This window comes from Rhinolophus sinicus, linkage group LG17, assembly GCF_036562045.2.
Source record: "Rhinolophus sinicus isolate RSC01 linkage group LG17, ASM3656204v1, whole genome shotgun sequence".
NCBI classification, from domain to species: domain Eukaryota; kingdom Metazoa; phylum Chordata; class Mammalia; order Chiroptera; family Rhinolophidae; genus Rhinolophus; species Rhinolophus sinicus.
Genome location: NC_133766.1, coordinates 22,008,877 through 22,034,882, shown reverse-complemented (window position 1 = coordinate 22,034,882; position 26,006 = coordinate 22,008,877). Strand labels below are relative to the sequence as shown.

Sequence of the window (26,006 nt, the reverse complement as noted above, 5' to 3'; positions counted from 1 at the left end):
CAATCTAAGAGGGTAAACCAGTGGTACTTCTCTGGGGTTAAGGCTGCCCCAGCTGCTCTCCAGAACAGCTGAGATTGCCTCTAAACAATCTCAGGTGCCTCCTGGCTTGGAAAGATTGTCAGGCCTGACATTTACAAGGAGTGTTTTGGCTTCTGTATGAGATGGACAAGCAGGATTATGACTGGATTTTCTTGGAGATGCTCATGTACTTATTCACTTATTCACTTCACACATATTTATTAAGCATCTCCTGGGTACCAGGCCCTGTTTTAGTTGCTGACTATGTAAGAGTGCCCACAGTCAAGGTCTCTGCCCGCATAGAGCTTACCTTCCGTTGGGGGGGAGACAGACAAAACTAACAAGCACACCTATCCTATGGCAGAGGCTAAGGACTGTAGAGAAAAAGTAAAGCCGGTAAGGGGACTGGAGAGTGCCAGGGGTGGGAGTGAGGGTTTGCTCTTTAATATTCAGTGGTCAGGGGCACCTCACTGAGCAGGGGGCAGTGGGCGGTGATGTAGGAGGAGAACTGAGAGCACAGAATCCCAGACGCCACAGAGAGAAAATGTTTCAAGGAGGGTGTAATAACTGAATTAAATGTGCCGACAAGTCAACTAAGAAAATGGCTGAAAAATGGTTTAGCAGCATGGATATCATTGGTGACCGTGAAAAGCGTGGACTTGGTGGAATAGAAGAGGCAGAATCCTGTTGGTGTCAGTTCAAGGGAGAAGGGGTGCTGATGATGGATGAACAAAATGTGGTCGGTCCACACAGTGGGGTAGTATCCGGCCGTCAACAGGGATGCGGTTCTGACACGTGCTACAACATGGATGAACCTTGAAAATACTGTGCTGAGTGAAAGAAGCCAGACACAGAGACCACGTATAGTGCGATTCCATTTATATGAACTGTCCAGACTAGTCAAATCCATAGAGACAGGAAGCTGATTCATGTAGCCAGGGGCTGGGGGAAATGGAGAATGAGGAGTAACTGCTTAATGGGTAAAGGGTTTCCTTTGGGCTGATAAAGATGTTGTGGAACTAGACCGTGGTGACGGTTGCATCATAATGTGAATATGCTAAATATCACTGAATTGTATACTTTAAAATAGTTAAAATGGTAAATTTTATGTTACGTGTATTTTACTACAATAAAGAGAGGGAGAAGGGAAGGGAGAAGGTGTAGGAGTCCGCTAGGGCCGCCATAACAAGTATCACAGACTGGGGGGCTTAGATACTAGACATTTATTTTCTCGTAGTTCTGGAGTCTGGAAGTCCAAGATCAAGGTTCCAGCAGGGTCGGTTCCTAGTGAGACCTCGCTCCTTGGCTTAGAACGGCCATTTTCTCACTGCGTCCTCACATGCCCTTTCCTGTGTGCCACACTGTGGGAGAGGACTCTGGTGTTTTTTCCCTTTCTTATAAGGACACCAGTCCTGTTGGATTTGGGTCTCACCCTATGAGCTCATTTAACCTTAATTATCTCCTCAAGGTCCTATCTCCAAATACAGTCGTGTTGGGAGTTAGGGCTTCAACATGAATTGGCAGGGAACACAATTCAGTCTATAACAGAAGGGGTGGAGAAGAGTCAGCGAATAGAGACAACTGGTATAGACAACTAACTGTCAAAGAATTGTATTACAGAGGAGAGAAATGGAATCATAATCTGGTGTGGATATGGGGTTAAGAGAGCATCTTTTTTAAGATGGGCAGTAAGACTATATGTTTGTTTGCTGGTGGGAATGACCTCTAGAGAAGAAAAACTGATGATGAAAAAGATCCAGGACAATTGCTGGAGTGATATTCTTGAGGAGGTGAGAAAGAATGGAATCCGCTGCTTAGGAAGGAAGATAGAACATAAGAGAACAGAGGCAAGTCGGTTAATAAGTTGGGGATCACAGAGGAAGGAGGAAGGTGTTACAGGCCAGGGGAGTGAGGGAATGCTTTTGAAGGACCATCCGAAAGAATCGCCCAGAATTACCTTTCAATTCTTGTCTCTTCCCGAGCCTTTTGGAGAAGCCTGGGGAAGGCTGGTAAGTCATGGATTTATAGAGGGAAGTTGTGGTGTCTCGGATTGTGAAAGCCTTTAAAGGCCTGATGGATTCTCAGCCCCACGATTTGCCTGGGGCTGTGACGAACCATACAGTTTCTCTTCATCCCTTTCAAACCTAAAAATCAAACCTTCTGCATAACCTCTTACCCACAGTCTGTTGATTGTTGCCAAATCAAACCCCTGAGGCCTGCGAAGCTGAACTTCTTAAGTGAAATGTCACGTATTTAAAACAGTCTGTCCAAAGCTCATTGTTCTCCCTGACGATTTAACGGTTTGATTTTGGGATCTAGAGCCCTCCGCTTGTTAGAGAATGCGGTCAGGAGAAAGAGGGTAGACTCCTGTAAGTCAATATGCCAAATGTCGGCAGCCCAGCTTTCTGTTCCCTGACTAGAGTCAAGGGTCCTATGTCAAGAAGCAGTCAGGGTATTATAATTACAGAAAATGCTTACTGAACACCACGTCTGTGCCAGCCCCTGTGCTCGATGCTTTGCATACATCACCTCATTTAATCTTCACAATCCCCCATGGAGGAGGCACAAAATGGCCCTTAGCTTACAATGAATAAACCAGGGGACTAGACAAAGCCAAGGAACTGGCAAACAGCAGAGCCAGGACTCAAAAGCAGGACTGTTTGAGCCTAAAATTCTGGGATATTTTGTTTTTTCTTTTTAAATTTAATCAAAGAGGCAGATGTGTATCATTAAAGAGAAAAAGTCCAAAAAAGTGCGTGATAAAAAACAAGCTTCCCACACCAATCCTGATTTTTCTCATTCCTGCCCCCCCAAAGCCTGTTCCCAGCCACGACTCCAAACCTTTTTAAGATGCACAAAAGATGATGCGTTCAAATCAATCGGGAGGATTCGTAATGTTATAGATTGAAATTATAGAAATACAGTACAGCTTTTAGAGAAGATGCATGTATATCAGTTGACACCAACATTTTTTTGCAGAGGAAACTGTTACCGTGTGTTATTCATTTCAGTATTTCCTTAAAAATAAAAGCCCAGTGTTGCAGGTCTGTCTTATACTAGGTACAGCCTTTGGTGTCTTCAATGATTAGTAGCACCATCATATACAAAATCGTGTGCATTTGTATGTACACATATGAATTTTTCTGGGGCAAGAACCCCTAGTTTTGGTCAAATTCTTGTAGGAGCCTATATCCTCCAAAGAGTTAAGAACCATGGCTTTAGCTCCTAAACTTAGGTTTTCCCACTATAGATTGGAAGAGATGAAAGGATCTTGGTGTTTATTTTAATGGGAGTAAGAAATGGACCTGGACCTGTGAGACCTCAGTTCACAAAGCTGTGTCCCCCTCAAACCCCCAGTCATTGCAGCCACCTCTGACTCAAACAGTCTTTGTCTTGGAAGGCTCTGCAAGGACTCTCCTCTCACAGAGCTTTGATGGAGACTCTCAGGGCTAGAGTTTGTTTCCCTTTGACCACCAGACTTCCTAGTAACTACCGGTTTCCTTCCATGTTACCAAAATGTTGTCAGACCACACTGTAGGAACAGGGTCTCCCTCCTCCGTGTCCCCATGACTCCGGGAACCGGCCGGCCTGGGATTAGCTACAACTTCAGCCTGTGGTGCCTCATGCCTCTGTTGTCCCTGCTGAGGTTACCCAGGTAATGTCCAGTCTCTCCCCAGTTTTTATTTGACCAAATAGACTTGGAAACCTCTCCCAGCCTTTTCTGAATCTCTGCTCTGTTTTAACTCAGGAGCCAGGGGAGGGAGGATTATAAAATTCAATTTTGATGACCTCTTGTGAAGCAGTCCAGCCACTGGATTGCTGATAACCTCACCCATTGCCGGCCTCCCGCATCTGACGAGGTCCTAGAGAACAGTGATTCTGAATCCTGCCAGTTCTCCCCCGGCAGTTGTTCGCATCCACTGTACCATTCCCCATGTTCTGCAGGGAGTCTCTTAGGGACGTGGGGCACATACCGGAATCTTCATTGAGGAGAGAACCATTGAGTTAGAGACCAGCTTGGTAATTTGGATTTGGATCTGGATGTGGGATACATTAGAAATAAACTCTGCCCAATTCTGAAGAACAGCTACTCGAGTCTCAGGCCTCTGGTTCAGCACAGAAGGTTTTGACACCTTCTCAGGCTCTGGCAGAATCAGGTGCTGGAGACTTCCTGCTGATGCCCCTGAGGGAAGCAGAACTCCTTAGCAGAGCTCACAGTTCTGCAGCCTGGGGGTGGCATGGGGTGGGAGCGGGTGTGTCCAGAGCTGGCCCAGCCTTCAGTGCCTGGACAGATAAAGACCAGTGAGGGCTCGTCGGGCGCAGTGTTTCACTGAAGGCCCGAGGTTGGAGGTGTGGCTGGAGCAGTTGCTGGCTGAAAAGAGGGAGTTCCCAGAATAAATAAATACCCGGTGATAAAGTCAGACCGCATTCAGGGAAAGCCTGAGCAGAAGCTGAATAGCATGCTGACCTTTTTCAGAATAAATCCTGAATGTAATAATAGAGAAGGACATTATGAAAATGAAAAACAATTGCATTAGCTATTCCAGAAAGAAATTCACCGGCTTGATGGAATACAAAAGCTAATCGGTTGCCTATTTTTTATATAAGGCTAGATAGAGCTCAGACTGGAATATCCCTAATAATTTGATGATTTTGCTAGGCAAGAAGGTGCCCGCTGCACAATGCCTGTGTCTTCTAACCCTGTTATTACCAAGGCAGCCTGAGGGTCCCCGTCTGCTCTGTCAGCCTAGTGCGTGGGAGCTGTATGTGACTGCAGAGTGGTGTGTTCTCAAGGCAGGGTGGGGTTGGTGGCTGAGGCCTGGGGTGGGGGTGGTAATGGGGTGGCCAGTAGGATTTCAGCAGAGCTGGAGAGAGAGAAGTAGGCAAGACCTTCATGGAGGCACTTCTCTGCCTTTCCTTGTCTCCTGAGTGACCATCCTGGTGGTCATTCTCTTCTCCCTGCGCCAACTTTCTAGAAGGGCTCTGATGCCCAGAAGAGCAGGTGGCAATTTGTGGAACTTCTGTTCTTGCTCTTGGCTGTGCCTCCTCTGATTGTGTTCTGGGCACTCATGCGAGTGCCTGCCAGCTTGTCCCCTTTCCCTTCTCAGCTTATCACAGTTCAGTGAAGAGAACATGATGGACCCCTACAACCTCGCCATCTGCTTCGGGCCCTCGCTGATGTCAGTGCCCGAGGGCCATGACCAGGTGTCCTGCCAAGCCCACGTGAACGAGCTGATCAAAACCATCATCATCCAGCATGAGAACATCTTCCCAAACTCCAGGGAGCTGGAGGGCCCGGTCTACAGCCGAGGAGGAAGCACAGAGGATTACTGGTAGGGGACTCGGCTGGAGGAGGGGAGGGCGTCCCCAGCTCACCCAGTGGGGCCAGAGGGCAGCACCTAGATTCTCCCACTCCCAGGTGCTTCAAGTTGCCAGGATCTGGGGACAGTGTAGGCAGGGCCCCACCTGACCTACAGAGTGTGTGCCACTTCATGCCACCTCCCTTTCTTTATGAGTTCTGAGTGGTGAGGGAACATTCTGAAAGATAACAGCAACAATAATAGTAATATTAATCTCCAGGAAAGGAAATTTTAGAAAGCTGTACGTAGAACTGCCGTTCATCACTCACGAGTGTCTCTCAGGCTCCGACTCTATGCTGTGCGTTGTGAGGAAAACAACCCTGGTTCCTGGAGAATTGCTTATTGGGAAGAGTTTAGATATGAGGCATCATTTCCTGACTGGGGTTTGTAAGATGATCATTTAGAGTGACTTCAGAAATCCGTGAAGAGAAAGAGGGATAAGCTCCGTGTTCGGCATGTTGGCGCAGTTCTACCACAAAGTGGGATTGAATTCTGTGATGTGAGGTTTGTCATGCCCTAGCCTGGGAGCAGAGATATGACAGGATCCTAAGGCACACAGACCCTTCCGCCAGCAAATAACGAATCACTACTTCCATTTTACAGACACAGTCAGTCACTGCAACGCAGAGAGCCCGGTGACAATCTTTCAGGCCACCCCAATGGTGGGGATTCCAACCCTGGGCTTCTCTTTTAGGACAGGACACTGTTCACTACCCTACAGTGCCCCCAGGGTACCACATACAATGTCATTTTCCCACTAAACACAAGACAGTTGCCTCTGTCTTTTATTCCTTAACATGTCTTACCTTCTCCTCTGCCCTCTCCCTGCTTCCCCTAAATAAAGTTTCAGCCTGGGCTGAAAGCATAGTCCAAATCAGATTCCATCTGAATTCAACATCTGGAACCAATTCAGCCAGTCCCATTGCTATCAACTGAGGTAGGGAGGACAGGGGAGTTGTTTACTTAATTAGAGGCCACTCAGTCCACGCTTCTTCCTGGTCCCCACAGAAGGAGCATCCTGCCCAAGGAGTGAAGGCTGTGTCTGTGAACATCAAACTATCCCTGACATCCCTGGGTCCAGTCTTCTCCACTGTCCCGCAGATCCCAGCATCTGGGTCAGAACTGGGGAAACCTAGGCTTGCCAGCTTGGAGAGAAAGCTTTTTGTCCCTGACAGATGGTTGGTGGGGACCTGGGAGGTTGTTCGGTCTCGGCCTGCTGGCTGGGCGGCTCTAGGGAGCTGTTTTGTGCGTGTGACTTAGAGAGTTGGTTTCCCCCTCGTATGCGTGTTGAAAAGCTGTGGAACAGTGTTCCCAATTCCTGCGTTACCTTCCCTCTAAAGTCTGCCCTCACTTCTCAAATATCAAACCGCTGCCAGCTCTGGACTGATCCCAGGCCACAGAGCTCCCCACAGCCCCAGGAGGGGTGGGGGCGGGGTGTCTCCGGGAGCGTGAACCGGAGGGCAGCTTCCTCCAGTTCTCTCCAAGGTGCTCTCCTCTGCCCCTTGTTGTTTGTTGTACACCCGACATTTATTAGCAGCCTCTGGAAAAACCACAAGATGAGTCAGGGATGTAACTACCACAGACTGGGTGGGAGGCCCGGGCCTCAGGCCAGAAGCACCCGAGGGTCAAGAGTAAATGACTTTGGGGTTAGAGGGACCGTCTGACCTCTGGATTCATACCCACTGAGAAGGCTCCGAGCCTCTCCTCTTCTTTGGGAAGAGAGAGAAGTGCCAGTGCAGTGAGCTAAGATCGATGGAGGAGGTGAAGGAGGAGTGGCAAAAGGGGTGCTAGAGCCCCAGAATCTTGGAGAATGGCCAGGAGACCAGAACAGCCAGGAAGAGGGAGCACCGGGCCACTCGGCCTCTCTGCAGCTGTGAGAGGAGAGGCCAGTCTCATTTCACCACGCTTAGCAGTCTTGAGACTGGAACAGGTTTTCTAGGAATGCCGGCCAGGTGGCATGCTAGGCCTCCTCTGAGACGGCAGGAGTTGGTGGGCCTAGGGGTCGCTGCAGTGTGGGTGTGGAGTGAGAGAAGCGTAGGATTTTAAGATTAGAGGGGACCTTTGAAAAGCATCATCTTGCTTTTACATAAGAGCGGTGATTTTCAAAGTGGGGTCCCCGGACCAACAGCTCCAGTGTCACGTAGGACTGGTTGGAAATGCAGACAGACCTAGTGAATCAGAAGCTCTGGGGAGCGAGGCAGTCTGATTTGAACAAGCCACGCTGGCCTCCCTGAAGTTTGAGAACCAGCCCTTAGTGGATGGCCACATAGATGGGCTGGGAGCCCTGGGGGAACGTGAGCCTTTGCCCTATGCACCCCTGAGGCTCTGAGGGTTTCCAGAATGTCCCCAAATACATCAGAGGGTGTTTAGGCCTAGAAAACAGAGAAATCATGCCCACCTTTTTTGACAAAGAAGAATCCCTGTTAACATCTTCCCAGAATGTTCTCTGGAGTCTAAGAACCTCCTTGAAATGGACTTGCTGCACATGGGGTGAGTTCTGAAGTGGTCCCCTGGTCTTTGAGGGACTTTGAGGGACTGAAGGACCCATCCCATGAGAAGGGAGAGGCTATAGGCTCAAAGGTAGAAACCCGAGGCTGGTGGTGGGATGAGAGGGTGATGGTGCATAGAAGTACCGGGAAAGGCTCATTCGTTACTAGCCACTGCCAGAGGGAAACCTTCAGAAATGAACAGGGTTTGTTTGGTTTTTCCTACCTTTCAGAAAGTAAGAACTCCCTGGTGCCCACGCATCGCCATGCGCTCTGAAGTCCACAAGCCAGGAGGTCAGGAGGCGAAACCACTTACCTACTAAGTGCCCTGGTCATTCTCGATGCCCAACCCTGGATGACTTTAGTCTCCATTAGTTTGTTCAGGAATTTGACCCGGCTTCCATCCCCTGTCCTCTTGCAGAGTCTCGCCCACAGCAGACTCTTCTTCCCCTGCTCTTGTTTCACCTCCCCCACCCCCATTTCTAGGACTCACCTCCCACTTTCTCACAAGCACACAGACTAAATCACAAAGCAGCATAGAGACATCAAGACAAATGAGAAAGAAGGAAAGGAACTATGCTTATTAATCACCCCCTCTTATTTCATTGAATCCTCACACAATTCTGTGAGGTATGCGGACCATTATCCTCAGTTTACAGATTTGGTAGCTAAGGCTTAAAGAGATTAACTTGCTCAGGATCACACAGCGACCAGGTGATAGCTGGCTTTTGGATCCAGTTGTAGCTGATACTAGAGCCTAGTGTATTTCTTCCATCATGTTCCCTCCGGGAACTAATTCACCTAGAGAAACAGCCCTTGAGGAGCTGAGTGGTTCCATATTTTCGAAAAGATTTATGAGTTCAAAGGGGGTTCCCTTTGTCTCAAGATATTCTAAGTCGTCTCAAATAGTTTTTGTCACAGGAATTAGACTAGAGAACCTCAGGAGTTCATTATTAGCATTTGTCTCTAGTGTGCAATCAGAACATAGCGAGCATAAGATAGATTCCGTGGCCTTGCTCTGAGGAAGAAGACAAGAATTTTGGAAGCCAGCGCTGAGGTCCTAGTTACTTGTGCTTCTTTTGCAGTGACAGCCCTCACGGAGAGACTACCTCGGCTGAAGACTCCACCCAGGATGTGGCCACAGAGCACCACACAAGCGATGACGGTACGAGGTCCTGCTTGGGGTCCGTGGGGCTGCCGGTGTGAAGGCCATCCGTGCTCCCGATGGCCTCCCTGCCCAGCAGTCTCCTGAGGACAGGCAGGGAGCCCTCCTTTAGTTCTTCCCCTTTCTCACACAGGCTGCCCACCGTCTTACACAGAACTGTCCCTGGATTAGACCAGAGGCGAAGAGCTAGACCTTTCACAGCCCTTCAACCTTTTGCCCCAAAACCCTGTCCTTCCCCCACCTCCCAGCTCCTTGCCTCACTGGTGTGACATCAGTTCCTGTCACAGACTCCTGCCAGGTAGCTAGAGACAAAGTGAAGGAGAGCTCATTTGGAAATCAGTAAGCCTGGGGATAGAGAAGCTGGGTGCCAAGGACCCAACAGAAGCAAGCCAGAGGGGAGTGGAAATCAGGGCACGGAAACCACACACTTTCACGCCTGCCGACTGGAAAAAATGACCCTTTCCAGAGTGCAGGCGTGCACGTGCGGCGTGGCCTGATGGGTGCGCATCAAGAGGTGGAACGCACAGCTGTCATCTGCGGCCCCTCAGCAGTGCCATGATTTATTAGGGGCTGTCCCGCCAGCAGCACGTTTCCCCCTCCTTCTGACAGTTCCACACCCCGTTTCTGGATCACTCGGGCTCTGGAAGTCTGGGCAACTGACAAGAGGCCTCAGAATTTTCTGGGCATGAGAACGAAATGGCACAGTCTGCAGAGCTTTCCCTGTTCTCTGTCTTGCTGTGAATTCCACAATCCCCAGCCAGCTTTTATAGGAGAAAAAGTTAGGGCTGCTTATTTGGATCCTGAAGTCAGATGGATGCTTGTGATAATTTGCCACATTACGGGAGGGGGTGGTGAGCTAGAGAAGTCCCTATTTGGTTGGTTAGAGCCCCCGTGTGCCCAGCACGCTAGAGGCTTTGTGTCTGTCTCCTCATCCCTGTCGAAACAGCTAAAGCTGCTGTTTTATAATTCAGAAAGCTGAGGTCAGCGAGGTCACGTACCACGCCTGAGGCTGTACAGAACTGAGACTGGGATACGTAGATAGGCCGTCTCTGGTCTGCCACCTGTGCCGTGAGATCTCAGCCCTGCCCGTTCAGGAGCAGACTCTAGCCAGGGCTCTCTAGGCATGGTCTTGTTTGTAAGTAGCCTTTCTCTTCACTACTCAGAATATCTGACTTAGACCTCAGGTTCCAGGTTTCTGGGGGCCTTCCTTTTGCTCTCTGATGCCTCCCTGCAGCCAGAACAGATAAAGATAATGGTGAGGAGAAGAAGAATGGCTGACACATACATGGCATTTACTATGGGCCAGGCACTGTTCTAAGCACTTTTACAAATTGTTATTAATCTGAACAAACAAACAAAAAACCAAACTCATAGATAGAGACAACAGAATGGTTGTTACCAGAGGGGAAAGGGAGTGGGGGGGGGGCAAAGAAGGTCAAGGGGGTCAAATATATGGTGACGGAAAGGGCTAGACTTCCGGTAGGGTGCACACAGCGTACACAGATGTCATTTTATAAAGTTGTACACCGAAATATATTATTAACCAATGTTACCCCAATAAATTTAATTTTAAAAAATTATTGTTAATTCACTCCTTGTAACTTCATGAAAAAAGCACAGGTATCTGTTTTATAGACGAGGAGATAGAAGTTCACAGAAAAGTAAAAATAAATTGCATTTGCAAACCCTTTATAATTTTTCAAATCATTTTAATGCACGTTTTTCCATATATTGCCCACAAAATACATTTCCCTGTTTTGCTCCTTAGAAAGTTAATTGGGCAAGATATTTTTCTCTTTATAGAGACTAAAAGCTCATGTTCTACTAGGGGAATGGATAGCATAAATTATTTAAAATATGATAACTGTTCTGTAATTAATGGGCTTATTTTATAATAAAAAAAATAATCATGCTTACAAATACAGTATGGCAAGTTCAAGGGCAGAGGTCGGCCTAAGGAGCTCAGGAAATACCAAAGAAGCTACTGTAGGAAGCAGGTGATGTTTGCGTTGTGATTTCATGTGTTTCATTAAGTAGATGAGAGAGAGAGGGATTCCTGGTGGGGGAAACAGTCTGAGCAAAGGCAAGAAAGGTGTACAGGTGCTTTCAGGATAACGGCACAGTCTCCACGGGAGGTACCTGCTGATACATTACCCACGGCCTATTCACATAAAGTTCGCTTCCCACCACTGCAAGTTCAGCTGACTGGGCTTTTCCTCTCGGTTTCCGGAGTCTGAGTCCCAACAACATGTGTTTCCTTCTTTCCCCCGCTCTCAGAGTGCGAGCCTATCGAGGCCATTGCCAAGTTTGACTACGTGGGCCGCACAGCCCGAGAGCTGTCCTTTAAGAAGGGGGCGTCCCTGCTGCTCTACCAACGGGCTTCCGACGACTGGTGGGAAGGTCGGCACAATGGCATCGACGGACTCATCCCCCATCAGTACATCGTGGTCCAAGACACGTACGTTGGGCCCCCTGCACCTTTAGGGGTCCCTGTGGGAGAGAGGCTTTATTTCAGGAGCCATAGGAGGATGAGGGAGACCAACCCCAGGGGGCACCAGCATGGTCATGAGTTCACACAGTTCCTGGATAGCCCCCAGACTCAGTGGAGAATTGGTTTTTAATTGTTCCACACTCTTTTCTCCTGTAAAATCAATCCTCCACTGCCCTCCCACACCCAGCCCCGACCCCCCCCCATACCCCTACCCGTCCCTAGACACTTGCCAGCTAGTGCTCATCCACACTTATGCCTGATGAGTGAGAATGAGGGGTTATTATTTGACCACTTACATTTCCTTTCTGGAAAGATACGGGTGGGAAAACATTTTGACTGCTCTTCCTTTTTTTTAAACAACTATGTCCACCCCCACCTGTTGAGCCACTGATGGAGTTTTTTTCCACTTAAATGAAAATGATGAGTTAGTTCCTTTTCTAAGACAAATGTAGCTTTAAGCAGCCTTGTAGAAATGACCCAGTTTCTCTAACCCGGATGAGGTAGACTTAGGGAAAGATGGGAGAGGAGGAGAAAGACTGTAAGGGAATAAAGAGAATGTGAACTGGTCCCAGGAGACTCCATCAGATGGGTTGTTGGCTGATTCCCCCTCTTTGAAGCAATGGCTTCCAGCAGGAAGGCTTTTCCCCATGGCCCCAAGCCAGCCTCCCTGCCCCTTTGCCCTGCTTCTGGCCCTAACTCCCTCCCCTTGGATACGATGCTGTCAGTGTTTTTAGTCCTTCCCTTAATATTATTTTTTAAAGGTTGATATCCTGAATGAGTCTGCACCCTCCCAGCCTCTCCCCAGCTCGTTCTGCGGGGAAATCCTCCCTCTGTTGATAACATCGCAAACCTGGTGGCCATCTGTGCGTGGACAGGACCCTCCCAAATTTAGCATTATGACTTCACTACAGGACTGAGAGAAGATGAATTGTGGGGGAGAAGGGGCTGCCTTTGTCATCAGTAGCCAGAGGGGCCAGGAGAGCAGTGGAGAGACCGGGGACCAGCCGGGACGCTCTAAGCGGGGCTGGATACGCTACGACAGAGTGTGGCGAGGTCCTACCTCAACGTCGGCATCTGCAGAGCCACCGCAGAGCGGACTGTCCTTACCCAGCAGTGCTCAGGACCTCAGCAAATAAACCGCAACCTGGACTGGCCTCCTCTCTCTCCGGGAGGTGGCCCCAGCACAGCGGCGTGGGGTGGAAGGCAGGTGCCGTGAACCCAGGTGTCCCCTAGTCCAGCTCTCTGGAGTTGCTGAGGACCCCGCAGAACTCAGCGGGACTATTTATTTTTATTTAAACGACCCTCCCAAGACCCTTAGGTTTCCTCGCCTCTGCTCACAGAGCTAGCCCAGCCAGGCGCTGCTGCTACCTCAGAGCCATTGTGGGGTCGTGTGTGTGTTGGGGGGCCATCTTGCCGATTTAACACTGCTTTTTGTGTTGTTTTCCCTGCCTGCCTGCCCCTTCTCCCCCAGCGAGGACGGTGTCGTGGAGAGGTCCAGCCCCAAGTCTGAGATTGAGGTCATTTCTGAGCCACCTGAAGAAAAGGTGACAGCCAGAGTGGGGGCCAGCTGTCCCAGTGGGGGTCATGTAGCCGATATTTATCTTGCAAACATCAACAAGTAAGCTCTGCTTTTCATTTTCTGCTCCTCTGAATGACTTGCCTCACCCAGCCTCACCCTCTGGCCTGAAGCCCCTCTCCATTCCTGTGCTGCACAGAGGGCGCCCCCCACCCCCCGCCGGCCTAACAGTTTGCATGTGCTCCTTGCTGCTCCAAGGCAGACAGGGCTGAGGAAGCTCCGCAGACCTCCTGAGGTCCAGGGGCCCAGCTAGCTGCCCTCGTGCCGTAGAACGGAGCTCACTGTGTTCCCGCAGTGCCTCAGCTCTGACCTTCCTGGCCATCTGACTGCTACAACTTTGGCCAAAGCTTTGGTCACTTAAGGCAACTTGCTTTTGTACTGTTTCTCAGAGGTGCCTTCTCTTTTCCAGTTCTTACTCAAATAATTGTCTGTGATGTCTTCTTTGGCCCTTGTCTGCCGGAAGATTTGAAGTCTTGTGTGTCTTCTACTAGGCTCATGTTACCCCAGATGGGTTTATTTAGATGTCATGTGTCTGTTTCTCCCCGTCCCGCATTCACTCCTGTGGAGGAAAGGAGACCACTATGCCCCCTGAGCTCTTTGTCCTGAGCTCTTTCTTCAGTGTCTAACTCCTAGCTCCCTTTCTGTCTGTCCTTTAACACCAGTAAAAATAATTTCCCATTTTCCCCTATTGCTTTAGCCCTGTGTATTATCCTTCCCTATTAGTCCCTTTGCAGATTCCCACTCCTGTCCAGCAGGCTCTTAACTCTGCCCCCAGCTTTCACTGTGGCTGTTAGCGACATCTTTGGGGTTTTAACTCCACCCACACCCGATCTGGCTGCCTAGAGGGATCCCACGCCTGCGTGCTGCTGCCTCCCCTCGAGACATTCAGGTTATTGGAGAACTAATCTCATCTCAAGGGGCCAGACACCAAGTCCCAAAGCCTACAGACCTCTTTCCGCCAGACCCTGAAACTTGGCCCAGTGCCAGCAGGATGACACGCCCCAGGGCACTCCTGATGAATATGGATTGGAGATGATGTACAGTTTTTATTCCCCTCTGGCTTTGGAGGAATGAAATGATTTGCACATTGAAAACCTGTTAACCATAGCCTCTGGACACTGAAACTGGAAGGAGAATAAAAGATGCTTGTTGTTTTTAAACTGCACCAGGTCGCCCAGATCTCTTGGCTTTTTTCCAACCAGACGGTAGCAGGGGGAGTGGTTGGGGCACGTGGCTCTTCTCCAGCTCTTTCGCCCTCAAGTTAGTAAAGTAGCTTATTCAGCTCACTTAGTCGATGTTATAATCAAAGTCAGATCAGTAAAAAGGATTGAGGATTTTATTTCCCTCCAGCATACTGCCTTGCTGGGAGGGCAAGCTAGTAAAAAGTGACTGTGGGCTAATCATATTTTTTTTTCCTTATTTGCAAGTCTATGTTAATTTTAAGCCTGTAATCATAAGGTTATAAGCCTGTAATTAACCCAGAAACCAAGGCAGGATTGGTGGAGGGAGAGTAATTAGTTAGGTACACGTTTTTAAGCCATCATATTATTTGATGCCGTTTGTACAAAGGAGTTATAGGGAACCATAGCTGACACAGTCAAAAGATGAACGAACATCTTGTAGAAAGTCAAGGAGGTTCTCTTGAGCTCCTTGCTTGGTGGTGTCAGGATGGGGTGTTTGGAGGACCTGGGCTACCTGGACACCAGCTGGTCAATGGGGAGCAGCAGCCCCCAGCCGGGCATATCACACCCTTAGGAGTGTGAGGCCTTCCAGCCTCAACTCCTGCCCAGGCCCCTCACTTTCCTGAGTGCCCCAGGTTCTCTCTCATCCCTGGACCTTCACGCCTGCTGTCTCCCCTTAATTACCTTCTCCTCTCCCTTCAAGACTTAGTCCGAAGACTTACCTCTTTCTGACACCCTCACGTTCCTCAGGACTGAGTTATGTGCCCTTATTCTGTTTTCCCAAAGCCTTTTAAGTATCTCTTAGGACCCAAGCTGCCCTCAGATCCCCAACCAGGCTGAGATCTTTGAAACCAGGAACTCTGTCTTCCTCTCTTTGCATCCCTGGGGCCTGGCCCTGAGCCTGGCACACACCAGGCCACTCCACAGATCTCAGCAGCTTTCGCCTTGCGAGTCAGCCATCCTCAAGGGGACAGAGGAAGTCAGCGGAGTAATTGGGGTGTGGTATTTCAATTTAGTTTCACACATTTATTAAGCACCTACTGTTATGGCAAGCACTGATGCTGGTTATTCAGAGGACTAAGATGGCCCCTGGCCTCAGAGCTCAGTCTGACAGGGTAAATGCTGTATAGACAGGTAACTAAAAAGCAGTGCTGTAGATGCTCTGAAGGAACAGAAGAGGGAGTGATCTATTCTGCCCGCCCGTTGGACTTGGGATACCAGGGAAGACTTAGCACAGGAAGAGCCCTTTCAGCTGGGCCCTCCCTGTAAGACACAGAGAACATCATTTTCCACTCAAGAATGGCTGGCACCCACGGCTAAACTGCCGAGCAGCCAGCTTCATGGAGTAGCTACTACATTCCAGGTCCCGGCCCAGGCCCCAGGGACGTACATGAGGAACACCTAAGCAGGGAAGAGGGCCGGGCTGACTTAGAACGCGGGCCCTGCCTCACACTAGCTCGTCTTCAGGTCCTCCGACCCCTACCCTTCTTCCGTCCTCAGCTCCCACCTCAACCCAGTCGTCTTTCATAGATTCAAGATCAGAGCTGCTCAGCTGCCATCCCAGACCAGAAGTTTTATTGCTTCTTAGAGCAGGTCCTTTAGAATCTGATTCCGAAAGAAAATGAAATTATTCAGCAGTAGGCAACACCCATACAGCTAGGACTCTGCCAAACTGTTTTGTATGAGAGCCTTAATGGTCTGAAACAGATTGACTCAGAGCCAGGGTTCAACCCAGTGCTGGGTGACTTAGGGTCATATAGATGGATTTTCACCCTAAGAAAACGTACAAACTTGGCCCTAACTATGCAACATTGCAGCTTCTTGAAAAATATTCTGTTCCATGTCTTGCAAAAAGAGCAACAAACAGCCTCTTGCCAAAGCCCGAAATGGTTACAACCTTGTAGTTGGACTAAGAAACAGGCTAAAATCTGGAAACGTCAACTCTCCTCTTACCAGCAATTCCTCAATCCTTGGTGATGGTGAGACTTTTTCTCCTGCCTGGGGCCTGGTTTCTGTTCAAAGCAGGTAATAGAGGGGCCTTTCCATGAATCTCTCTCCCATTAGAAACTTCCGCTTAATCAGACATTTTTCCTGACAGCACCTTATACCTTGAGAACTCAAAGCCCACGACTACCAAGTAAGTATCCATTTCTCCTTTACCCAGGTGGGGGTGGCAGGGGAACAGAGACATGGAAAAAGCAAAGGAGAGAGCCTGCTGTGTGTCCCTCTCCTTCCAGAAGTTCCTGGGTGCCAGCGTCTGCCCCTCTTTCACACATGCTAGCTTCCTTGGAACTGGGGCTCCCTGGTCACACTGCCCTCTCTGTTTGTGATTGAAGGCAAAGGAAACGGCCAGAATCCGGGAGCATCCGGAAAACATTTCGGAGCGACAGCCATGGGCTGAGCAGTTCCCTGACTGACTCCACCTCCCCGGGGGTGGGGGCTAGCTGCCGCCCATCTTCCCAGCCTATCATGAGCCAGAGTCTCCCCAAGGAAGGGCCAGATAAGTGTTCCATCAGTGGGCATGGGAGCCTCAACTCCATCAGCCGCCACTCGTCCCTGAAGAATCGGCTGGACAGTCCACAGATCCGGAAGACAGTGACAGCCGGAAGGTCAAAAAGCTTCAATAACCATCGGCCTGTGGATCCTGAGGTCATCGCACAGGTAACTGAGGGCTCCTGGACAAACAGCTGGCATGACTCTCCACTTGTCACTACTGCTTAGTGCAGCCCATGCTGATAAGGACAGAACTTGAAACAGAATGTTGCTTTGTACATTGTATACTGAGTTCAGGGACTATTGGACATCTGGACCTGATAAGACAGCTTTCCAAACATGTGCCGACCTCTCTCTCCCCAAAAAGAACTTGAAGACAGAATACAAAAAAATTCCAACTTTTTGTGCATATATGGGCTATTTGCAAGGCTGTTGTCATCTTTTTAAATCAGTCACAGATAGAGTATTTTGATAACGAGTCCATTCAGCCCAGGTTGCAAGTCTTGAGACCCTGATAGACTTTGGGAGGCTGCCCGAGCATTGAGGCTCAGATGTAATTCTGGCCACATTTTTATGGTGTCCCCACCATCCCATTTCCTGAGGCTAATATCTGGTCCCTCATAATAGATGGATGGTCAGTCAACTATCTGCTTCTGGTCTTGAAGGCCCCAAAATACTCTGCCCCCAGGGACGTAGGTACCAGAAGGTTTCCAGCCCAAGTCTCCAGGTGCACTGGAGATGAGCTCCCTGGTTACAGGGGTCTTCTTTCCATGTATACACCATACTGACGAGTCTCTGTTTTCCATGATATATTAGAGATCCAACCCCACCTCTAAAACTCCGACTACCAGGCTCGCTCCAAGCAGCTCACTCAGACGTCTCTCCCAACTCTATAATTTTCGTTAGACCAGGTAGGAACTGAGGACTCATTGTTGCCCTCTTCTGTCTCAACTCAGTTGAGATTCTCTTCACCCCATCTTCCAGGGGACAATAGAGGCTGGGTATGGTCTCTATTATTGGCTTAATTGTGGCGCTCTGCTTAGGGAAGGTGTACCTGGCAAGCTCAGTATTAAGCTCTGGGCCTGAGATGCCTTGCTTTGCTAGCATCTATTCTGTGCCTCTACTTAAGCTCTTGGCTGCAGTCTGCGTTACACCAGGGGAATCCTCCCATCTCCCTCGTTGGCCAGGTGTTACTAGGAAGGGCAGAATAGGAACACAGCTGGGACAGACTCGAGCTGCAGAGCGGGACTGTGGAGGGCGATGGAGTTCTTCCTGGGCGTCTTAAGATTTGAGAACATCATAGGGATGACAGAGATTGAATCACTGTCAACAGAACCCGTGGATCACCCTGGAGGACCAAGACATCTTGCGCCAGGGCCTTTGCTTGGAGCATACAATCTTTCAATGTGAGCCTGATATCCAGGGAGAAGCCCTGTGGTGGTTTGTGGGGAGGGCCAGAGACAAATGTGTGGGGAGGAAGGGAGGGAGGGAGCTGGGGCTTCTCCCTGGGAGGCAGCTGGCTTCATACCAAGGGTCTTTGGTTCTGCCTTGAGCCCCTGAGCTAGGACTGCAATTTCCTAAGATCTGCTGTGTTCCACTGTGCCTTTCAGGTGATTCCCCTATGTGGGCTCTGGCGCCCCCTCCTGGTCACTCTTTGGTTCCCCTCTCTTGGTGATGGGTAGAAAGACATGGTTTTTTTACCAAGTTGGGTGGGGGGTGGGGCAGGGAGGTGTCCTGATGAATCTTCAGGGCCAGGGGCTCTTGAGGAGGAAGGACTAACCCTCTTCACCTTCAGCCTTGAAGTCCAAGAGAACAAAGATCCTACTTCGTCTCTACCACTTAAAAACAAATGTTTATTATGTGCAATTTCAAGCATACATAAAAGTAGAGAGAACTGGATAATGAATCCCATGGACTCACGACCAAACTCCTGGCCACTCTTAGTTCATCCTCCTTTTCCCTCCCCATTGGATTATATAAACACTTCATCCATAGATGTTTCAATGCATATCACTAAAACCCGAGGACTCTCAAAAACATCTCAACACTCTTTGTAAAGGAAAGAAAATCTCTTGATAATGAAAATCCCTTTGTCCCCCTCCCCCCACATTCTGAACATTCATATGTTCAAGGATTTTGGCCAAATAAAATAATCTGGACATCTCATTGCAGTTGGTTTCTCCATGATTTTGCCTATGGTGTTGAAATAGGATCCTTGGGGACTTCTCCCTACATTTGCCTCACCTCCTCCTTTGTCCTGTTTTGCAGGATATTGAGGCAACTATGAACTCTGCCCTGAACGAGCTGCGAGAGCTGGAACGGCAGAGCACCGTCAAGCACACCCCTGACGTGGTTCTGGACACCTTGGAGCCCCTCAAAACCTCCCCCGTGGTGGCCCCCACATCGGAGCCCTCCAGCCCCCTGCACACCCAGCTCCTCAAGGACCCGGAGCCCACCTTCCAGCGCAGTGCCAGCACTGCTGGGGACATCGCCTGCGCCTTCCGGCCTGTGAAGTCTGTCAAGATGGCTGCCCCGGTCAAGCCGCCAGCCACACGGCCCAAGCCCACTGTCTTCCCCAAAACAAATGCCACTAGCCCTGGTGTCAACTCATCAGCTTCCCCACAATCCACTGACAAGTCTTGTACTGTCTGAGGGATATAATTTAATTGTTCTACACAAGGGGGCTGGAGGGACTGACTGTTATTAAAATCTTCCTATTTAACTAGCTTGGGGACTTCAGTTGAAAAATTAGATTCTAAGTTGTTCTTGCAGAAATTAGCCTTCCCGTCACCCAAAACCTTGGGAATGAAGCCCTCACTGTCACCCTGCCCTGCCCTTCCCGCTGCCCTCTGCTTCCCCCAGTTGTCGTAATCCAGCCAGCTGCAGTACATGCTGTTCTTAGATTAGCCAGAGATAGATTTTTTTCATTATCAGGTCACTGTGAAATCTGGCCAGGCAAGTCACAAGGACATGGGCAGAAGTCTCAGTCCCCTCAGACATAGGGGATGCCTGACCAGATGACTGGCTACTGACATCTAGCTCTCAGTGGCATCTTGTTTTGGGTACTGATTATAGAGAATCATATGTAGTCCGTTTAGTCAGTTCTTCGTTTTGCGCACACACACACACACACACACACACACACACACACACTTCTAGTCTCTGGCATGTGTAGCCTCCTGGTCCTAGACAGTCTCTTTGTAAGTTATTGTGGCAGTTCACACAGGAGCCACCAGGGGTCCCTGTTTCCGTTACAAATCTTGTTCTGTCTGGGCCAGAGAACCTAACCTTTGAAATCTCTCCATCATAGGGAATTAAGCAGGATGGGACTCAATCCTGTAAACTGTTTGGGGGTTGGGGGCTTTCTCTCTGTCTTCTTTCTATTGGTGTGGATTGGTCATTGGTGTTTGCTTTTGCTCTTCTCCATCCTCTGGAACTATTACAACCCAATCTTATTATGGAACTTCTCAAGTTTTTCTGAATGTATAGACATTTCTCGGATTCCCGTCTTTGTCTCTGATGGACCGTTTCCCATTTAAGACATTTTCCTGTATTAGACAGCTTTATAGCTGGTTTTAGGGTAAAGAGTCTTAAGAGAGTTTTATTAAGTTTATGGCAGGTTTGGAAAAGGTAAGAAATGGGTCCTTCCACTTAAGACATAAAATACATTATCCTATTAAAAGTTAAATTCAGCGTTGCTAACCCCAAAAGTATTCCCAAATGAAAGCTTATCCTAAGTTTATCCCCTAGTTTGGTTATTCTATAAGGTCTCTCTCATCAGGGACCAACAGGGGCTTGGGAGAGCCCTAGTTAGATTAAAGAGAGACATTTCTCCTTCAAATCTGTTTTCTTTTACCCAAATAAGGACAACTAAGAGAACCTTGGCCCCACGGGCTCTGATGTTTTCCCAAAGGCCGGAATCGAGGAAAATTAAAAATTGGATGCTGAATATTTTGGCCTGTTTTCTGGTTCCCCTCCAAAAAGCAAAAACGATGCCCTTGTCTGCTTTAATCTAGTCTCCCAACCCAGTGCCCATTGCCCAGCTCCCCCAGCATCATGTTGTCCCAGCAGGACCAGAGCTGGAGACAGTCCCATCCCAGGCTCATGAGTCTCAGGCACCTAGTTGGGTTAAAGCTGAAACTCATTCCTCTTGTCAGTTTTCTGGTTGTAAAGCTGCACTTTTAGCCTTGTTGTTTTCTGTAGTTCAGGAGAGATGGGTTGCCATTCAGATAGGAAAATCCGAGTTTTCATATCTTTAGCCTAGAAGATCCTTTTTGGACCAACATTTTGAAGTTGGCAGTTGATAGTGGAAGTGGTAGGATTGTCCTCCTTCTGTGTTAAGGAAAAGAGGGACGTTGTGGGAAATGACTGATTAGAACGATAACCTGCACCACCAGGAAACCATTCCAAGAGATGAAAGGGAGAAATGAGCTCCTTCAATGAAGGGAGTCAACCTCTGAGAGGCAACCCACGGTCCTCTGGATTCTTGGCTTTTCTTGCTCTGTTTAGTGGCCTGTCCTTGTCTGTCACCTGGACTTAGGCAGGTCTTGAGCCAACAGGGATTTTCATACCCAAGAATCTGTTTCCTTGCTGAAAATGGAATCCCAGCCTACCCTTTACATTCCTTTTGACCCAACTGATGCAAACCGGTGCCCATGCCGACCTCTTCTCCTCCCTCCAGCACACTCCTCTCTAAGAAAGGAGAAGCAACACTTTCTTAATGACAATGCTTTGGGCCTGTTCTGTTCCTGCCTTATTTCTCTTTCAGCCTGTACATGACTGTGTTCACCATCCCCTTGGGTCAGTGTCCATCTGCTGATTTGCGTCGTGAACCGGACAGTGTGTGAATGGTCACCGACTCCCCCAGCTCCGGGAGCCGAGTTGTCTTCCTCTCTCTGGTGCTCCTAACACTTGTGAGATGGTCCTGTCGAGAGGTCTAGGAACCCATAGAAGGAGAGTCCTCCTCGGCAGAACTTATTGCAGTCAACTGGAATTGAGGTTGCACACTGTGATTTTTACACCGAAAAGCCAAAAGGAGCTGGCCACCACGGGCCTAGGGAGACCAGTCTTCCTTAAACATGCTCGCCTAAACCAGCATGATGCTGCAGAGAGCCCCACTCTGACCCCTGGGGCGCGGATCCTTTTCCTGGTGTAGACTCTGATGGGTCAGTCTGGGGAACAGAGGTGGGGTGGGGCTACCAGCATCCCGATTTGGAAAAAGAGTTTGTAGCCAGCAGCCTGGAAACTGGAAACACTGGTCTCAGCCAACCTCCTCAGGGCACCCTGGTTTCTCCCCAAGGAGATGAGGAGAGATGATGCCAGCAACAGGATGAACAGACCACTGGAAGGGCTGGTGTGGATGTACTTTACGTTCAGAAGAGAAGTTAGATCTTCCAGGGAATTGCAATGTTGTGGCGTCTGACTTGTATGTCACGTTTGTGTACAATGGTATATTCTTTAAATAGTGTTGATAACTGGAATATTGTATGTATGCTTGGAGATGCTTTGTGTGAACCTAAGACTGTCGCTCAACAGATGTTGGATTGGGGAAAATCCAAAGCACAACTTCGAAATAAAATACGTTTTTAGGTTTCGATGCTGCAGTTTGTATCCCTTCTCCACTCCCTGAAATCTCCACTCCATGAGTCCCACTGCCTAGGACAGATTGTGATTTGTCCAGGGTAACGGAGGCTTCCCTGGCAACAGAAGGAAGCATTAGGTGACCTTGGGAGCCAGCCGCCTTCTCCGTCCCGCTACCAGACACAGCACAGGTACATTTATAACGTGGGTTTTTCCCCCCAAGCATTTCTACTTAGCCCATGTGTGGAACCTAAGAGGTGTAGAAAGACTTCCAGCTCTCCACTGGGCAGCCTGTTACCATGAGAACCATTTCCTCCACAGAATCCACCTCCCCTGTTTTCAAGACGATTGTCCTCATTTCCATCTCTAGTCACATTTCCCTGCTTGGAGGATGGGGCCTGCGAAGTTGCTTGGAAGCTTTGCCAGCCACAACGAAAGATGACTGAAGGTCTTAGTTTTTCTACAACCAAGGCTGGAGTCATTCTGCCCTTGGCAGCCCCCTGCCTCTGAGAGAAAAGCTGACCCATCGGCTGGTGCTGTTGGTGTTGAGTACAGGGTGGGGGAGGGGAGCACAGAGAAATGCTTTCCATAGATTTTGATTCTAGCACATCATAAGTTCAAGAGTGAAGTTATTCCAAGATAACAACTTGAATGCATCCTCGAGTCCCTAGGGCCCACACTTATTCTCAGTGGGCTCATTCTAATGCCAGAAGCTCCTGCAGAGGGATGAGATCTCGTCTCCAAGGGAGCGCCCAGTGCTCAATGATAATACAGGTCCTACCCCAGGCCCTCAACTGGACACTTCACATCTCTAAGGCTTGTCATCTCCACCAGTCACTTGTGTATCTTATGCAGCTCTCACACCCTTCCACTCTGTCATCTTTTCCCCTCCCTCATTTTAATGGTACAGCTACAGCTTGAGCTCTTGCTGGTCCCTTGATCTTGACCGTCCAGCCTCCTTGTGATGAGTTCCCACTCCTGAGTGTAGGTGACGAGCTGTGACACAGAGTTCTTTCTTAAGCTCTGAGCAAAGACTCTGATTTCCAGAGAATCCTAAGGCAAAAGTGGGCTATTCTTTGGGGATCCTCTTAATTCCTGTCACGAATCCTGATGGGAGCTTGATGGAAACAAGTGACAAGACAATCAAAACACAGGCCCAGATTCCATCCAGATAGAAGCAAAAAAAGGAGACGGTGGGGTATGAATTAGGAAACGGTCTTTATGATGAACTAATCTAAATATTTATATTCATAGGTATATGAAGCTTCCTTTTCCTCAGGAGTTAGCAACCCTGGCGTATTACATATGCCAAAGACTCATTTGTTGGTCAGTCAACAAACTAAGCCTCACTGTGTGCTAAGCACTGTCATTCAATATCGAACAGGAGAAATAGGTAATGGAGCCCTCTCGTTTCAAGAAGAACAGGTAAATAAGCAAAATAAGTGTTCCTCTGAAAATGAAACAATGTAGTAAGATAGTGCCTGGGTTGCTCAAGAACAGCCATTGTCGGGGTTATGAGTAAGAGTTCTGACCCTGGGATACGTGCATTTGGAGTTTTAAGGACAGATCGTACCTGAAAACAAATTTGGGCGCCATCACCTTATAGATGTGTTCGAACTAAGACTCCCAGGAAGAACATATAAATGAAAAAAGGAGAAGGTATCAATAATTAGAAATCCGACAGAGAAGGAGCCAGCAAAGACAGAGGAAGCGAGTGACAGAGGTAGGTGGCTGACAGCAGCATCACAGAAACCAAGAGAAGGAAATGTTTCAACAGGAGGGAGGAATCAGCTGTCAAACGCTGGTGGGGTAAAATGAGGCCAGCAAGGAAAGATAATCACTGGTGACCTGGACAAGGGCGTTTTCAATACAGAGAAAATTAGTCGGATTGGAGTGGGTTGGGTAGCAAATGGAACAGGAAGGGTCAGAAATGCTTGGCAGCTCAGAGGTGTTGCTTTGAAACGGGGAGCATCAGAAGGGGTCAAGGGACCAGGTTTTTGTTTTTGAAATGGACAGCATTGGTGCATCTTTGCTCAAGGGCAGGACCCCTTCAAATGGAGGGAGTAAATATGCAGGAGAGGGTTGGCCAGGGCCAGAGTAAAAACACTTCCGTCTCACGGGAGGGAGGCACATGTGATGCAAGGCAGGCAGTGAATGTGGGGGTGAGAAGATGAGGGAGTTCCCTTTTGATTGCTTCTTTTGTTTCAGTGAAGTTTGAAGGCAAAGGCGTTAGCTGCAGCGAGAGTGGGAGGGAATGGTGAGTAGGAGGTTTGAAGAGTTCAGAGAATGAGTGAAATGCTCACTTTCCAAGCCAAGAAAAAGCAGCGCATGGTGGCTCAGGCCAGTTTCCCTCAGTGGTGCTGCTCCCACAGCATCTTTTCCCACTGCACGGGGGAGTGGTGTCAGGTCTGGTTGCACTGTCTGTCCCTCCTTCCCCGCCCAAAGCTCCTAGCCAGAGCTGACTGGTGAAGGTGGAAAGGAGCAGGGCTCTGAGACCTTGTGGCTCAGCCTTCGTAAATGACTGAGTAGGTGAGTGCACACTGCCCGCTGCATTGGTTTACAATACCCCTGTTCCACAGACCCACCCTTAGTCCATTCCCTTCTCCTCGAGGGCCCTGTCAAACAGGCTTCCATCAAGCTTTCCTGTCGGGGCAGAAAAGGCAACTAGTGCTTTTCAGGGCCTACCAGGTGGCAGGCACTTCATCTCTGTTTCAGATGAACACAGAAATGTCCAGGGGCTTCCTCAAGGTCATGCAGAGCAAGTGGTAGAGTCAGGACTCAAACGTCTGTGATGGCAAAGCTGCCGTCCCCTTCACTATATTCTCGGCCTCCCTTTGTAGAGGGCAGACCTGAGCTTTTCCCCTCAGAGCTGCCATAAAAGACCCCCTCTCCCCACCTCTGCCCTTTTCCTACCTCTGAATTGCCACTTGTATTTCTGTGAGTCCTCAGAGCCCCTTGGGGACGTGGTGAGGCCTCTTGCAGACTTCCTCTTCCCTTCAGGAGCCCGCCAGGCTCCTGTGCCACCTGAGATGAAAAACAATAGTTGCTCAGCTGGGCCCAGCAGCTCAAAATCATAGGCAAGACATTCATTCATGTTGTCCACACAGAGGGTGTGACCCCAAAGAGGGTGCCAGCGCCACGGTCACCACAGGGCTCCAGCCCGCCCCCCACCTCTAGCCCTTCTCTCGCCTGACCATGTGTGGGAGCCTGGACAAGCCACCCTCTTTTCGCACTTCTGCTCCTCTGCCTGGAATTCCTTACTTTTGACCCCCACTTCTCTGCCTAACTCCCCTTTCTCCCAAGTCTGGTGGCCCATCCTTTCTTCTGGCGAGCTCTTCTTGACCACACAACCCCCAGATTCACAGAATCACCACCTGCGGAAGTATGTAGCTCAGGGCACTCAGCACTCTGTCCTGAACCCCGACTCCTGAGGGACACCTAGGCCTCACCTTTGTGTTCTCCGCACACAGGGCCTGCTTCCTAATAGGTGCTACACACACACATGCATTGCTTCTGGGAAAGAGAGATTGGGCTTGCTGGAGAGAGCACAGTAGGGGTGCTGGTGGGGACTGAGCGGGTTTATCAGGGAAAAATAGGTAGACTTTTAGGGACAGACTAGATTATGTTGCAAACATGCACAAAGCTACATGTCCCTT

The 26,006-nt window shown here is 49.2% G+C and overlaps 1 protein-coding gene across 6 annotated transcripts in view; it reads left to right on the top strand.

The window, feature by feature from the left end:
• Positions 1-22,364, top strand: part of SRGAP2 (SLIT-ROBO Rho GTPase activating protein 2) — a 232,774-nt gene extending 210,410 nt beyond the window's left edge. For 2 of the 6 annotated variants that reach the window (XM_019752457.2, XM_019752456.2), the window contains exons 18-23: positions 5,127-5,351; positions 8,950-9,029; positions 11,307-11,487; positions 12,992-13,138; positions 16,614-16,938; positions 19,039-22,364. In XM_019752457.2, coding sequence (XP_019608016.2) covers positions 5,127-5,351; positions 8,950-9,029; positions 11,307-11,487; positions 12,992-13,138; positions 16,614-16,938; positions 19,039-19,422 — 1,342 coding nt within the window. In that variant the 3' untranslated portion in view covers positions 19,423-22,364. The other 4 variants (XM_074322240.1, XM_074322238.1, XM_019752460.2 and 1 more) reach the window with 3 other exon arrangements.
• The last annotated feature ends 3,642 nt before the right edge of the window (positions 22,365-26,006 follow it).